Here is a 15,497-nt window from a genome sequence, read left to right on the forward strand (position 1 = left end):
ATTTTGGTATTTATACCCCTTCACAGTATCACAGTAAGCTAAGGTAGGCTGAAAGTGTACCACAGCTACACCCTACAAGGGGTATAGGACACCCTACAATCTTCTGTGGCAGAGTAGGGATTCAATTCTGGGTCTTGCAGTTAGCAGTCGGATGCTGTAACTGCTACATTTCAGGGGCACCGGTCTTATGTTTATTTTCTTAACATGAAACAGAATAGGTTTCAGGATCGGTACTGGTGAATTTTGTTGCGAAGCAACAATGTCACCCAGGTCTCTGAGCAGAAACTACAATGCCCTACCCATTAAAGGTAAAGGTATCCCCTGTGCAAGCACCAAGTCATGTCTGACCCTTGGAGTGACCGCCTCTAGTGTTTTCATGGCAGACTCAATACAGGGTGGTTTGCTATTCTCTTCCCCAGTCATTACCGTTTTACCCCCCAGCAAGGTGGGTACTCATTTTACTGACCTCGGAAGGAAAACCTTGAGCAGGCTGCTGGGATCGAACTCCCAGCCTCATGGGCAGAGCTTTCAGACTGCATGTCTGCTGCCTTACCACTCTGTGCCACAAGAGGCCCTACCCATTAGACTACAATAAATCCACCATTCTTGGATGGACTTCTTCAGAGATGAAGAGGGGCATTTCACAGTAATCCTGTGTATGTAAAGTTCTCTGTTGTTAGTCTAAATCTCGTGTTTATGGGGCTTTGTCCCTTGCAGACCCTGACCAACTCCCCAGCTAACAGCACTTTCAGGCCTCTCTGTGCCAAGTTTTGGTGGGTGGGAGATTTTTCGGATTCATTGAAAGACATACTTTGTAATCAGTTGGATCCTACCAAACTTTGGATTACAAATTTTGGATTATAAAAAACTTTACACTATCGCAGGTGAATAAATTTAAAAGAACTGCTGCCAAAGTTAAAACAGAGATTGTAAAGTGCTTGCAGGTGTGCTGTTTAAAACACTAGCCATGCAATAAATTCTGATGCATTTCTGTGCGTGTCCCATGAGTCTTGCAGCCCCAAAGGTAAAATTAATACTTGGAGAAATGCATTTTAATGAAATCATAATTGGTCAAACCGTCTTACAGCAATTGATGTTTTCCCATTATTAATATTGTAACATTGATAAATATCACCCTGTTTGAGAATCTCAGGGCTGGCTGATTTGCAGCTTGTCCCCTGCAATACGTTGCATCTGTTCTGCACCCTGACACCTTTGCTCTTCCAGGGGTTAAGATCGTCTTCCGGGTAGGCCTCGTGCTGCTGAAACATACTCTGGGGTCTTCTGAGGAGCTCAAATCGTGTCAGGGGCAATACGAGACCGTGGAGCGGCTGCGGGCACTGAACCCCAAGATCATGCAGGAGACCTTCCTCGTACGAGAGGTAAAATGGGGGCGCAGCTGTGGGTCCAACTTGCTACATTCCCATGTGCTCTCTCACCCATGAATGGGAATTGGCTGTTCGGGTGGGGAGCAGAGCAGTGTTTGAGTCCACTTGCACCTTTTAAGACCAACTAAGTTTTATTCAAGTTACAAGCTTTGGTGTGCACACACCTTTCTTCAGATACAATGAAATCGAAATGACCAGTTAATGAATATAGGCGAGCAGTAAATTATCATACAGCATATGTTTCTTTTTCTCAGAAAACATATGCCAGATGCAGCAGGGAGGGAAAAAATGAACTAAAATAACGGGAGGGGAAACTGTAGAATCTGACCTCAAAAAATTGCAGTACGGTTGGAAAAAGGGAGAAGAGTAACTTGGCAGATTTGTGGCCGATGAATAAGTAATGGTTAAAAAGCGCTAGTTTTTGGAAGTAGCGGGAATAAAAGAGGAAAATAAAGCCAGAGTTGGAAGACACTCCAGGTTCTGTAGTGGAGAGAAAGGAACCAGAGTGGAATTACCTGGGATTTGTAGGGAAAGAAGGTTCTGATGCAGTTGCAATGCAGTTCTGTTGACAGAAATACCAGAAAGCAGAGGTGGTGGGGAGGAGCACATTAACCAAAACAAGCGGTGCAGAGTGGTAAGACAGCAGACATGCAGTCTGAAAGCTCTGCCCATGAGGCTGGGAGTTCAATCCCAGCAGCCGGCTCAAGGTTGACTCAGCCTTCCATCCTTCCGAGATCGGTAAAATGAGTACCCAGCTTGCTGGGGGGTAAATGGTAATGACTGGGGAAGGCACTGGCAAACCACCCCGTATTGAGTCTGCCATAAAAACGCTAGAGGGCGTCACCTCAAGGGTCAGACATGACCCGGTGCTTGCACAGGGGATACCTTGACCTTTTATCTTGACCAAATCTGGATGTTTGCTCTCTTCTTAGTCAGCGTAGGAGTCAAAGCATGTTGTCTTCAAATGAAAGTGGATATGGGTGTCTTCATTGGGCTTTGGGGCAGAAGCAGAACCAGTCGGTTTTGAGGGGAGCGGGGAAGAAAAAGCGCCATTAAGTTTGAGGATATGGATATCCTGGTCACATTACGATGACCTCGTTTTGGAGTTCCTTAGGAGAAGTACATTGGTTTTTTTTTTTCCCTTGCTACTTTCAGATCATAGAGTTGCCCGTGACAGAGCGCCACATAGAGCGGGAGCACCTGATCCAGCTGAAGAAGTGGAAGGAGACCCATGGGGAGCTGCAGTGCAAATCCCCTCCGCGCTTCCATGGCGCCAAAGCCATCAGTGACTCTGAGCCTTACCCCCGCAAGGCCTTGGAGCCCTCTCCCTCCATCATCCTCCCGCCAGACTCAGTGCTCTCCCCCAAGGGTCGCAAGAACAAATTGCCAAAGGGAGACAAGAAACAGGACCAAGGAAAGGGCCGCTCGGCCAACGGGCCCATCCCCGAAGAGAACGGAACACAGAGTTTGCTGGAGCCGGAGTCCTGCTCCCTCCACCAGTCGAAGGAGAGCCTCACTTCAATAGAAAGCGAGGACACCTACCTGTAAACACGATGGCTGCACATTCCAGGCTCCCGGCTTGGTCCAAAGCAGCCAGGTCTACATGGCCCCTGCAGCCCAACTCCTCAGCCAAGGTAGTGGGTGGGGGGGGGGGTGACTGGAAACTGGGGCCAGCTAGTGCCTTGGGGATACTTGGGATCAGGTAAGCTTAGGGCTCTTTGCCTCGAGTCTTAACGTCCTGTAGCTTGCACCCCAGGGGCCAACAGGCAGTAGCCAAAATATGCTTTGGGTATCTCATTAGGAAGAGAGAGACTTGCAGCTGCCCCATGCCGTTTTGTTCTTTGCCGGCGGGAGTCCGGGGTTTGATCGGCAATGAATCGTGCAGATAGTGAACACGGTTTTGCCGCATACCTGCCCACCGAGAGTATTGATGCACATTCCACAAGGAGTTCTGAGAATTGGCTGGCCATGTCCACTCACATAGGATGGTCGTCAGTGGATAGGCTTCCTCCATTCCTTGACCTCTTGGCAAGTTGGCCATTGACGGTGTTTGTATCAGAGCCATCCATGCTGCTGACACTTGCTTGTTCTTGCATTCCTGTCCCCAGACACAGGGCAGCTGTGCTGCTGTCAGTCGCTGTTGTTCCCCTCCTGGCATCAGCCGGGTGAGATTTCCTCCTGGCTCCCCTTCTTCCATTTTAGACTCTCCAGGTGAGCCAGTCACGCCATTCCTTCATCTTGCCCGAAGGCTTGATGTTTTGCATTCCTTGCTGTTAGTCGGAATCCATGACGCCTGGAGGACCCCCCATTTCCTCAGCTGCTTGGGCATTTCTGCCCCACACATAGGAACATCCTGGCTGTTTTGAAAAAAATATGTTTTTTCTTGTTTGCTGAAATGACCGGTTAAGACCCTTGCCTCTTAGACCAGCAGACAGCTGCTTAATTTCAGCTGGCAGCGGGGTCGATGACAGGTCAGGGAACTGATTGGTGGCATGGCCCTTTGGCTTTGCTGTATTTAGACTTCACATGCTGGATCCACCAGCCCCTTTCTCCTTTGTGGAAATCATTGCTGCAGGAATCTGATATGCGCACCATGTTACGGGTGATTTTGAGTCAGGCTAAGGCAGGGGTAGTCAAACTGTGGCCCTCCAAGATGTCCATGGACGACAATTCCCATGAGCCTCTGCCAGCATTCGCTGGCAGGAGCTCATGGGAATTGTAGTCCATGGACATCTGGAGGGCCGCAGTTTGACTACCCCTGGACTAAGGCATACTTAGTGTGTACCTTAGCTTGAACTGAGTTTATGTAAGGTTTCAATGCTACATCCGGTGCTAGGAATTTTCCAGGAATAGGATAGCCCATTTACAGGACACTAAAGTCGCTTCCTTTGCCCCACACGCTGCTGGGTGCTGCTCCCTTAGTCTTCAGAAGGTAGCAGCAGTATCAAGATGACCCTCTTCTCCCCCTCCCTTCAGATTATATCCTTGAAAAGGTATAAACCAAAACCCTGAAACAGCATCCCTTGTAGCAGCTTGTGATGCCTGGTCTAAAGCTGCAGGCTGCTGAATGTAAACCTTTGCTGCAATCCACCTTCCCTCCAGCTCAGGGGTGGTGAAACTGTGGCTCTCCAGAGGTCTGTGGACTACAATTACCATGAGCCCCTGCCAGTGGGAGTAGGGGCTCATGGTAATTGTAGTCCACAGGCATATGGAGAGCCACAGGTTGGTCACTCCTGTCTAGCTCATTGCAGGCTCAGGTTGGGATTCCCCGTTTTTGTGATGGAAGTGGTAAGCAACAGTTCCATCCCAAATATTCTGAGGAAAGTCTTGGGATCCTTTTCTGAGGCCTATTACCGAGACTCAGGAAGATTGGTTTTCTCCCTCTCCAGCCCCTGTTTATAGCTGGGATGGATATCAGGAACTGGGATTGGGGGCGGGGTTACGGTCTTGCTTGCTCTTGCCATTTTTGATGGCTGCAGTCTGACACCGAGGGGGAGGGGGGTGAAAGAAGGCAGGAGACTGTTCCTTCTCTGCCTGTTGTCAGGTTATGACTGACAGGTTGGTCTCTGCGTTTGGGTTCTTTTTAAAATAAACAATCAATAGCTGTAATAGTTTTGTACAAAAGGCAAAATAAACCAGAATTATGTAAGTGGTGTGTGGTTTCTGAACAGCATGTCTGAATGGTATGCCTCGAAGGGTTTGGACCAGGCTTTCTCAACCAGGGTTTCGTGAAACCCTGGGGTTTCTTGATGGCCCTGGAAGGGCTTCCCAAGTGGGTGGGAGTTGATTGTCTCTATATAATTTTTAAATTGTGTTTGTGTTTTTAAAAATGTGTTAAAACATTTATCAGGTTATGGTCATATCGACTCACCAACCCCCTCCCAAAATGGCCAATGATGGGCCTGGAGAGGAGTGGGAAGGGGAGGGGCTCCAGGTGGGCACGTGCCCAGCTCTGCTTCCCAACCATACTCTGCACGATTGCACCACTTTCTGGTTTCTTGAAGCCCAGAGAATGACTCAGGGGGATTTCAATGGTAAAAAAAAGTGGAGAAAGGCTCCTTTGGACTGTCTTTTCAGTGGGTCAGGTAGGCGTTGGCTCCCTGGACAGCCTAGCCTGAACCTTGGACCTCTTACAATTCAGTAATAATGCTTTTTGTGGCAACTTCTCCCCGTGTGTGACCCCCCCCCCCCACAAACACACACACAAGCTTTATTGTTAAACTAGTATCAAAGCCCATTTTAAAAATGGGCTCCCTCCCAGCAGGAGCATACCTCTGGGCCACAAAGCCCTGTTGCTGCCTCTCTCCTCGTGGGCAGCAATGGAGGCTGCAGCCACAAGGCTTCTAGCAGGCAAGCTGGAGGGGGAGGGCCAATCAGGATGGACCGGGACGGACAGAGCCCTGGACAGTCTCCTCCCAGGAGGCTGTTTCCCAAATATATAAGGGAGCGAAATAGTGCTAAGGATAATCCACCCTGAAGATTTCCTAATGATCTGTGTAGCACTTCTAACCTTCAGCAGTATGCTTCTCTTTAGAAATATAGAACTCACACTGAGGTAGAGGTGGACTTACTCTGGCTTCGGTCACAAGGCAGAGCAGCTCTGTGGTTCTCATGTCTCTGGATCTGCACAGCCATGAGGTTCATACAGAAGTTAGCTTCTGCAAGACCAGGGTTTGTTGTCTTCGTCTGTAGACAAAATCATCTTAAGCAACTTCGCCTGGCCTTCAGTGGCCTTACTGAATTTTACTTCTCGTCTCTCGGTGCTTTAGTCGCTTCTGCTTTCACAGCCCCTTTCCTATTAAACTGCCTTCTGTGGAGCTAGCCAGCTGGCCCACGAGACCCCGTGTTATCGACTCTGACTGGAAAAGGGTCTCAGGCCCAGCCACAATGAGGTGCTGTAAAATCAGTGGATAGATCTCATTGATCTTTTGCTAACCACCTATTTCAGTCCTTCAGATACGTCCTTCTCTGTCAGCATTCACCCAAGGAGGCTGCCTTTCCCCCAGACTTATATGCATGATCTCCCTCTCCAGTCCCATCCCAGGACTGATTTGCAGAGCTCCCAGCCTCTCCCATTTGCAGGACACCGAACCTCTTTGCCCTCATGTCTTCATTCCTGTTGAGATGCTCAGTGTCAGTTCTGTAAGCTTTGTAACAAGTGACTCCAGGTAAAGCTAAGGTGGCCCTATGAAAAACAGCGGGCTTGCAAGGGACCTTTGGAGTTATTCGCGCTTTCAGGAAATTGGACATTTTTCATTATATGTTCATAGTCTGCCATCCAGTTCAGGCAACCTATAGATTCCAACAGAGCAATAAAAATTAAAGCAGTCACAACTTATTGACGCAAACTGCACTTCACTGAAACAGAACCGTCACAGTACAATAAGAAACTTGGCTGTATTAAAATCACCTGCTTTTCCCTTCAGGCTGCTTGCACAAGGCCTGTCTGTCAAAGGTAATCTCTCCAGATTCTTCTCTCGCTCTGGGCAGGTTGATTGTCCTGGCTGGCCCTGGCTCTTGCCTTAAACATGTTTCCAGGCTAGACTTGTTTAGCTGTATTTATAACCTTTCCTCTCCTCCCCTGAAATGAGAACCCATATTGGCTTACAACATTCTCCTCTCCCATCTTATCCTCAAAGTCACCCCATGAAGTAATTTTTTTTTGAGAGAGAGAGCCCAAGTCTCACCTGAGCAAGCTTCCGTAGCAGAGGTGATTTGAACCCGGGTCTTTCCAGTCCTGGTCTGACGCTAACCAGTACACCATGCTAAGCTTGAGCCAACATGACTAGCTTGCAGTGGCCATAGAGCTAAACTGTGTTGAGGGACTGCAGCAGCTGAAATTTTCTTTAGGGGGAAAAGATTGAGGTAAGATTCCTGTAACAGAATAGAAACTTAAAAGCAGTGGGCCAAGTGAAGTAGGAAAGACATCTGAGTAAAATATGTGGAAGGATACCTATAGAGAATTCCTGATGGGTCACTGTGCTAACATGTTTCTGCAAAACCAGAGTCCTGTGGCACCTCGAAAACCAGCAATTTATTTCTCTAGGGATTTTTCCCTTGCAGGGAGAACTTGGGTGCCGCCATATTGAAGGGGGGATGTCCCTGTGCTCTCATGCTGAGAATGTCTCAGGATGTTCCTAGGGCATTTCCCTTTTAAGCCAGGCTACAACGAAACATGTTTTAAACATCAGTCTGTGGAGCTGCTGTGAAGGTGTGTCTGTTCTTGTTGCCACTATGGTGATGGAGGGTGGAGCTGAATTCTGCTTTCCAAATATCAGAGTGATTTTAATTCTAGAATTGGGAGGCGGGAGAAACCTTTTGTCCCTATTCAGCCCTTCGCGAATCCTACCAGCCATTCAAATAAACTCTAGTTCAGCACTTTCCCATAGGAGTCTCCCTTTGAAGTTTTGTTGCTGTTGTTAAAGCAGGTTGATGTTCCCATCAGCAGTAGAAATGCCTTTTGAGTGAGGAAGGATCTCCTGGTGTTTTCGGAATGGTGGCATTTCTCAGTATATTGGTGTCCACTGGTGATTTTCCACAGACTGTTCCATGCAATCTGTAAGCATACCCACCAGGCATCCTTAAGGCTAGAGCATCACTCATTTAAGCCAAGGAAGAGATAATTTTTAAAAAGTCTGAGGGCACAGAAGGTCCATGACCACTGGTTTCATCAGTGGTTGACAGCCTATCCTGGACAACAAATTCTTCTCTTTCCCAGGACCTTGAGTAGCTCCTGCTTTATAGAAATCCCCTTGATCCAATCAAATAGGGCTGCCAAACTGGAATTCATCTGCAGATCTGACAGTGTCAGTCTAGCCTCAACAGTTACAAGAACTGCCCTCTACATGACAAAACAGAAGGCCGGAGACACCTCAAAGTCCAAATGCCACAGGACTGGTTTTCCTTCGTTACAGTAAACTTCCCTCTACATGGCAATTCTCCACATAGCTCTCCTTGCCGATGCAGAGACACTCAGAGCAGCAACAGAGCACCCAGAGGGTCGTTTTCTGTGCATTTACCTTGCCGAACTCTCCCCCCCTCCCCCCGGATGACTTCCACTTTAACAGCTTGGGTTTGGTCTGAAGTAGCACAATAAAATCAGAGTCCAGTGGCACCTTTAAGACCAACAAAGATTTATTCAAGGCGTGAGCTTTCAAGTGCAAGCACTCTTCCTCAGACTAAGAACTGACCATCGTAACAGTAGGAATATATAAGCAAAAGTTTGGGAGAGTGGGGCTTTTTAAACAAAAGTGGTAAATCCTATCATAGAGTTGGGAAGGGGCCAGACAGGCCATCTAGTCCAACCCATGCAAGATCAGCCTAAAGCATCCAGGATAAGTTTCTGTCCAGCTGTTGCTTGAAGGCGGCCAGTGAGGGGGAGCTCACCACCTCCTTAGGCAGTTGATTTACATTTCGATTCCACTGCTGAGCTACTCTGAAGCCCCTCCCCTCCCCCAGCACTCTGGATATTAAAGGGGGGGGAGATACATAAGGTCAAATGGAAATGGAAGCAAATATGGATGACAATTGCAAAAAATGTCCGTCTTCCAGTTCTCATGGTGTACAAACCCACTTTGCGGTCTTTCCGAAAACCTGCGTTAGGAAAGGCCCCATGAAGCAGGCTAAAGCATGGAAGAACATCAACATGCAGATTGTCCCCGCTTCAGTACTCCAGCATGGAATCGAAGGCAAAGCAGAACATCCCTAGAGAAGCGATGAGGAGTGGCTGGCCTAGCACAGAAAGTTACTTCTTTGAGTGTTCGCATATGTTTATCTTGCTTTGCCAGCTGGGAGTGGGTCACACCTCTTCCCCTGGGATCCTGCATCCGTTTGGCATTGCTCTGCATTGCAATTCAGCACATGTCTCTTTTACATTGATGAGCCTTCGTGCCTCGCTTGGTAATCCCATGCGTCCCACCCTGCTTACTCATGTAGCGAATGCTAGTGGTCTTTTTGCAAGCGGTGCATAACGTTTCGTGCTTCTCCTGAAGTAGGCTAGGCTTTGAGGAGCTCTGCAGTTTGCTGCCGCAGCTGAGCCTCACAAAACCCAAGACGTGAGCTAAACCGTTGATGGACTTTCCCATTTGCAAGACGATCTTCAAGGTTCTTTGCAGGGGTGTGAGCCCTGAGCGACCGCCTTGCTTGCAGCACACTTGTGGTGGAACAGTCCAGGTTCAAAACCTCGCTAGAGCTCAGGAATGCTCAGAAATTCTGACCTAGGGAACTGGTTAATGTTTGGAGCTTGAAAAACAGATAGATCAAAAGGTTCTGGGTACACAGTGAAACTGGGATACAGACAGGACACATAAAAATGGCAATCAAAATACAGCCGACAGTCAATAGCTTTAAAAGCATTTACCTTTCAGTCTCAAAGCTTTACAATTTGAGTTGTGGACACTAGTTGTCTCAATAAGAAAGCATTCAGTCTCTATTACTTTATTAGTTTAATCAGAGATTTTACCTCCTCCTGTTTAAACACTTTAGCTATCATGGTAGCAACAGTTTCATATCAGCTATCAAGGTCAAAATAAGCTATTAACATACAGTCTGCCATTTATTGATCCTGCTTTTGCCCATTATCTATCTTCAGCTTCTCATTCTTTGCCTGCATTCCTGGGCTCCATAAACAAACCAAGAAGTGTGACCTGGATCGAAACAGTCAAGTACAGATGACATCTTGGTCCAGTCACGATATCTAAGGGTAAACTGGGTGACATATCAAGCAGTGAAGCCCGGCCTCTCTATATACAAGGCTGGGGTTTCTAGATATTCAGGAGACTCTCCAAGTACGCAGAAAAGTTTGAATTTGCAAATGAACCTTGCACAAAATCTTGTCCCCAAACGGCCTTGAAGAGGAGTGTGTGTGATTTAGGAGGTGGGAAATGGAGAGGAGCAGCCCAGTCAGTAAAATGAACGGCAGAAGGAAGCTGGAGAGCCTGGTGGAGATATTTGAAAGAGGAGGGGGAGGCTTCCCGGTGGGCTTTCCCTTTGTAAAGTGCCGAAGGTCGGAATGCTTCACTTCCAGTCAATCCAGTGATGTGTCCCAGTGGTTTTTGAACCGTGGCTCTCAAACCTGGGTCTTCTCATATGTTATCGAGAAGACCGGCCATCTTTCCTGCAGGGAAACCCAGGGGCATTTCCCACGGCTTAAAAATAGCACAATGGTTGCCGATTGAAAACGCTACTAATTTGCCATAACGCACGACGTCGTCAACAATCTGCAACAATCCTGAAACCGATCAGCAATAAGCGCTTCGTTGTGGCGCTTTCAGGGGAATCCAGAAAACTGGATTCACCCTCCGGATAGCGATACACTCCTGCAACCAATCTGCAACAGTAGCGCTAAAGACCTGTGCGTTACCATTGTAGCTGGTTCTTCAAAGTCCCTCCCCCTGGATCTCTCCTCCAAACTTCCGGCGAAGCGATCGCCATTTTTTTTTCTCGGAGCGAGCGGGGATAAACGCACCGGCGAGCCTCTTTCTGTTTAGAGGCTTCCCTGGCTTCAGTCCTTCACCTTTAGTCACTAAGCACAAACCACATAAAAGCCCGTTTGCTGAAATAAAGTCCCTTTATTTTTTACACATAAATTCAGCCGAAAATCGAGCCCGTGAGAAGGGGGGGGGGGAATTTTTTTTTATCACTCGAGCCAGCGTGCCAACGATCATACAATCAAACGATAGATCACATTAGGCAGCTGGATGGGTCTCTCCAGTGCAAGGAATCTACGTAGATTCGTTGCTATGGGTCTGTTTTTTTTTTTTTAAAAAGCTTTCTTAAAGGGAAAGGGGCTGTTTGGGAGCATGCTAACGGCTGCCCATTGGCTGCTTGACGGCCAGGGGCGGGACAAGCTTGGCAATAGCGCTTCCTTTCTAGCGATTTCTGCCGAGACCGGAAGCCTGTGGGAAACGCTAAAAAACGCAACTGATTCCACTACAAAGCCAGGTGTGCAAAACGACGAATTCCACTATTTTAAATGGCGATTTTTCATTCCGCAAACAATTTGCAACAAAGATCGCCGTGGGAAATGGCCCCCAGTTCTCCCGTTTTGCGGGGGTGAAGCCTAAGAGCTTAGGAAACGTTCCAGAATCTTAACCGGAGGAATAATCTGGCAGCCAACCCAGAAAACAGGCCTCAAAGGAAGCAGCTTTGCAGATCATTGCCTTGTTCTGCGGTGAGCGATTACAATTTGCCAACCAAATATGCAACACGTGTTGCTTGGTGGATAAGGATTGCATCACTCCTCAACCAAGTTTCTCCCTGGATACCCATTTGCCTGTGGGAAAGCGACGGCTACAGACATGCCGCTGTGCAAGCCACGTTTTGCCCACAGCACTAAGCAACTGGTGGGAATGGGGTCCTTGTCGTTTGCAGGTGGCAACTACCTTTGCGCCTCTTCGGTTCCCATGCTGTAATTAGCTCCCCGTGCAACTGCTCTCATTTGCTGGGGCTGTGTCGCCTTGTTGCTTCCTGCTGAGGATGGGGCAGGTCCTGAAGCTAATGCAGCCCAACACCCAGCCAAGCTGAGAGACTCCCAGTGTGCTGCCAGTGTCCTCTGCTGGCTGGGTCAGACAAGAAACCGCTGTGGTGCTCTCTGCACCCCCGGGGCTCAGATCTTCTAGCTGTTTGCTGTTGCCAGCCCTGTAGAGTGGTGTCCTTGCCAGGAAAGGTTCCAGGTGGCCAAACGGTGGCTCTCCAGATGCCCATGGACTACAATTACCATGAGCCCTTCATAGGGGCTCATGGTAATTGTAGTCCATGGACATCTGGGGAGCCACAGTTTGACCATTCATGGAATAGATCAATCCAGCCTCGTTGATGGATCCTGCATATCTGTTATTCAGCTTTTCCCCCAAGGAATTCGGGATTCTGACAGAATGATCCCATTTCCCCCCCTGTTCAGGATTGTTTTGTGGATGAGCTGAACGTGGTATGTTGAGGGGCATAGGGCAGATTGTGCCATTTCGGATTCCTAAAGGAAAAAGGTAACTTCTTTTTTAACGCTCCCCTACATTACAAACTGCTCACAGACAAAACAGCCCAGTGGGCAATCGCCTGGGAGAGAACCTTTCTCCTCCTTGTGTTTGTCTGTTAGTTGAAGGGAGTGTTTTTTTCTTTTTAATTTTTTCTTTTTAATGTGCAGGAACCTGTAGAACGAGGACCCCAAGCGACATGCATTCTAAAGTGGCGCAGCAGAGCATGCTGCCTCCTTATTCTCGTGCATGCATGGACCAGGGTTTGCTCTGACACGTTTGTAGACTGAATGCCAGATTACGGCAACAGAAAGTTCATCACAGAGAGGGATGAAGCCATAAAGGCATGAAAAATCAATAAGTAACTCCTTGGTTTGACCCCCTACACCCAGTGATTAATTATTGGCAGGAATAGTAAAGGTATCCCCTGTGCAAGCACCGAGTCATGTCTGACCCTTGGGGTGACGCCCTCTAGCGTTTTCATGGCAGACTCAATACGGGGTGGTTTGCCAGTGCCTTCCCCAGTCATGACCGTTTACCCCCCAGCAGCAAGCTGGGTACTCATTTTACCGACCTCGGAAGGATGGAAGGCTGAGTCAACCTTGAGCCGGCTGCTGGGATCGAACTCCCAACCTCATGAGCAAAGCTTTCAGGCGGCTGCCTTACCACTCTGCGCCACAAGAGGCTCATTGGCAGGAATAGAGGACAAGGCAAACCCAGGGACGTGGTTAAAGAGACACTTACTCTCCATGTCAGGGTGTTGTTGCCATGGTTGCTACCCTGAACGTAAGATTGCAGGTCCAGTCCCACCAAGGATCCAGTACACTGGTTTCATCACTGACCAGTCCATCAGCTGTGGAAAGCAGGACACAAATACAACAAATACAACACAACAATTTGGGGTGTCACCTTACAATAAAGGTTGATTTTTTAAATTTGTTTTGATAATTTCTGCAGATAGAACTAACTGGTAGAAATGTACCCAGAAGGGAACAGAAAGTCCACATAGATCCTGGCTGCCTGATGTAAGTTTCTCCAAGGATTTCAGCTCTGATAGGAAGTTGGAAGACCGCTCCTATGTGTGTCCCAGAACTGTGAACCTTGGTATGTCTGTGGTATGGACTACATTGTTCCTGGAATTCTTGTACACAATGGCAGAAAACACATTCATAAAAAAATATTAATTCAGTGAGGCTAGAAGGTTTGTCCCAGTTAAGATACTATAAAATAAGTTGGTGCAGTTTTCTTGTTTTTTAAAATTGCCAGGTTCTCCCCACCCCCCCTCCCTCCTCTATGTGCATATTCCCACTTCAACATGTGCATATTTTTCTTGGCATGGAGTGATGGAAGTTTTCTTGGAAGAATATTATCTTGTTATACAATTCTTAAAGATGCAGGACCAACCTTAGAGGAAAAGTTGGCATTCCTTTCTGCGAGATTGGCCATGCTCCTGCCATAACACCACAGGAGTTGAGAGGAGAACATAATGTACAACTAAGTGTAGAATCCTACTTCCTAAAAAATTTAGTTTTCCTTGGGTTTGTTTGTTTTTATGTGAACTCTCGAGCCCTTATGGCTCTACTCTGTCATATGCCTACACTCCCAGTGAGAAAGGCAGACTGTCAATAAAGTTGTGTGCTAAAACACCATGTGGAGAACCCCCCAAATTAAGAGGGATCCTAAATAAGATTGCCAGAAGTCAGAAGACGGCCTTCAGTGCCCCATATAAATCTCTATCTCCCTATGACCATCAGGACCGGAATGTTAGGCAAAATTCACAAGATAAGACATGCAAATGGACAGTGTTCCCACTGTAGAATCCAGTTTTTCTTAGTGCAGAATGTTCAGCATTGTATTCAATGGGGCTTATTTCCATGGAAGAGCACATTGTATGAAGAACTGGTGTGGACACATCTATGTTCCCCTGTTGCAGAGCAGTTGCTAGGCTCAGGAGGCGCAAGCACTCACTGGCATTAGTATAATATACTAGGGCCTAAGCCCATTGCATTCAGGAATACAACGGGCACTAAATTGATTGTGTGTGTGTGTGTGTGTGTGTGTGTGTGTGAGATAACTCTACAGATGTCCTCCCCCCTCCCCCCAGGGCCTGGAAATGTTGCAGGCTGCAGGGAACTCACTGGCAGGGGCAGCTCTCATGCAGCAGGGATATGCAGCCTCCGAGCCTCGGAGGGAAGTGGAAGGAGGAGGGAGTGGACAGGGGTGGGGGGATGGAAGATGATTGGCTGGCTGTTGGACAGACAGGAGGCACTCAGGGACAGCCGCCCTGAGTGGGTGTTAAGCGCTGAGTGGCACTTAAGCCATGATGCAAGCTCCTCCTCCAAGCCCTGACCAGAAATATTAAGTGGAACAGACTGGATGGGATCCTCTTTGCTCTTCACCTTCTAAGGGCTTTCCTATTTTCAGCAGGCTGCTTTCTTTTCTACCCCTTTCTCCGCGAAGGACGTGGATGCAGCCTGATGCCAGCACCATTTCAAATCTGCATTTCAACATTTTACAGGGCTGCATAGAATTTAAAAGGGGGGTTATTTTTTGGATTGCGGTCAAATCAGTTTGGCCAAATCTCAATCACTGTTTTGGATTCGGAGATTCCAGTTTGGCCGAATTGATTCAGCAGTATTAAAACCCGTGGCGCCATTAAAGTCAATGGGAAATTTTGCCTTTTAATCTATTCCATGGTCCGTGTGTGTGTGTGAGTGAGGTAGAGGTGCCAGATTTGCAGTGTAGCTGTAGGAAGCTCTCCTCAAAAGAACCCCAAAGTTGTAAAAAGATTGGATCAGGGTCCAGTTCTCCAGGCACCCAAATAGAGGGCCCCACCCAACCACCATTGTTCCCTATGGTGTGTTGTCGTTTCCCCCTCTGTAGGAAACCATAGAGCAGGGGTAGTCAAACTGCGGCCCTCCAGATGTCCATGGACTACAACTACCATGAGCCCCTGCCAGCATTTGCTGGCAGGGGCTCATGGGAATTGTAGTCCATGGACATCCGGAGGGCCGCAGTTTGACTACCCCTGCCATAGAGGATGGACAGAGGCAATGATTTGGGTAGTTTTTGGCTTACCTGAACCCTAAATACAACTTGCCCCCTTCTCCAGTCTGATGAAGAGTTCTACAGAAGCCTG

General features: G+C 47.9%; 1 protein-coding gene across 1 annotated transcript in view; it reads left to right on the forward strand.

Annotated features, from left to right (window-relative positions):
• The window catches only part of TBC1D10A (TBC1 domain family member 10A), a 37,118-nt gene extending 32,081 nt beyond the window's left edge, over positions 1 to 5,037 (forward strand). Inside the window, exons 8-9 of the mRNA XM_077309395.1 lie at positions 1,228 to 1,382; positions 2,544 to 5,037. Coding sequence (XP_077165510.1) covers positions 1,228 to 1,382; positions 2,544 to 2,936 — 548 coding nt within the window. The 3' untranslated portion in view covers positions 2,937 to 5,037. The remainder of the gene's footprint in view (positions 1 to 1,227; positions 1,383 to 2,543) is intronic.
• Positions 5,038 to 15,497: the final 10,460 nt, after the last annotated feature.

The sequence above is a fragment of the Paroedura picta genome, chromosome 13 (genome assembly GCF_049243985.1).
Source record: "Paroedura picta isolate Pp20150507F chromosome 13, Ppicta_v3.0, whole genome shotgun sequence".
In the NCBI taxonomy this organism is placed as follows: Eukaryota; Metazoa; Chordata; class Lepidosauria; order Squamata; family Gekkonidae; genus Paroedura; species Paroedura picta.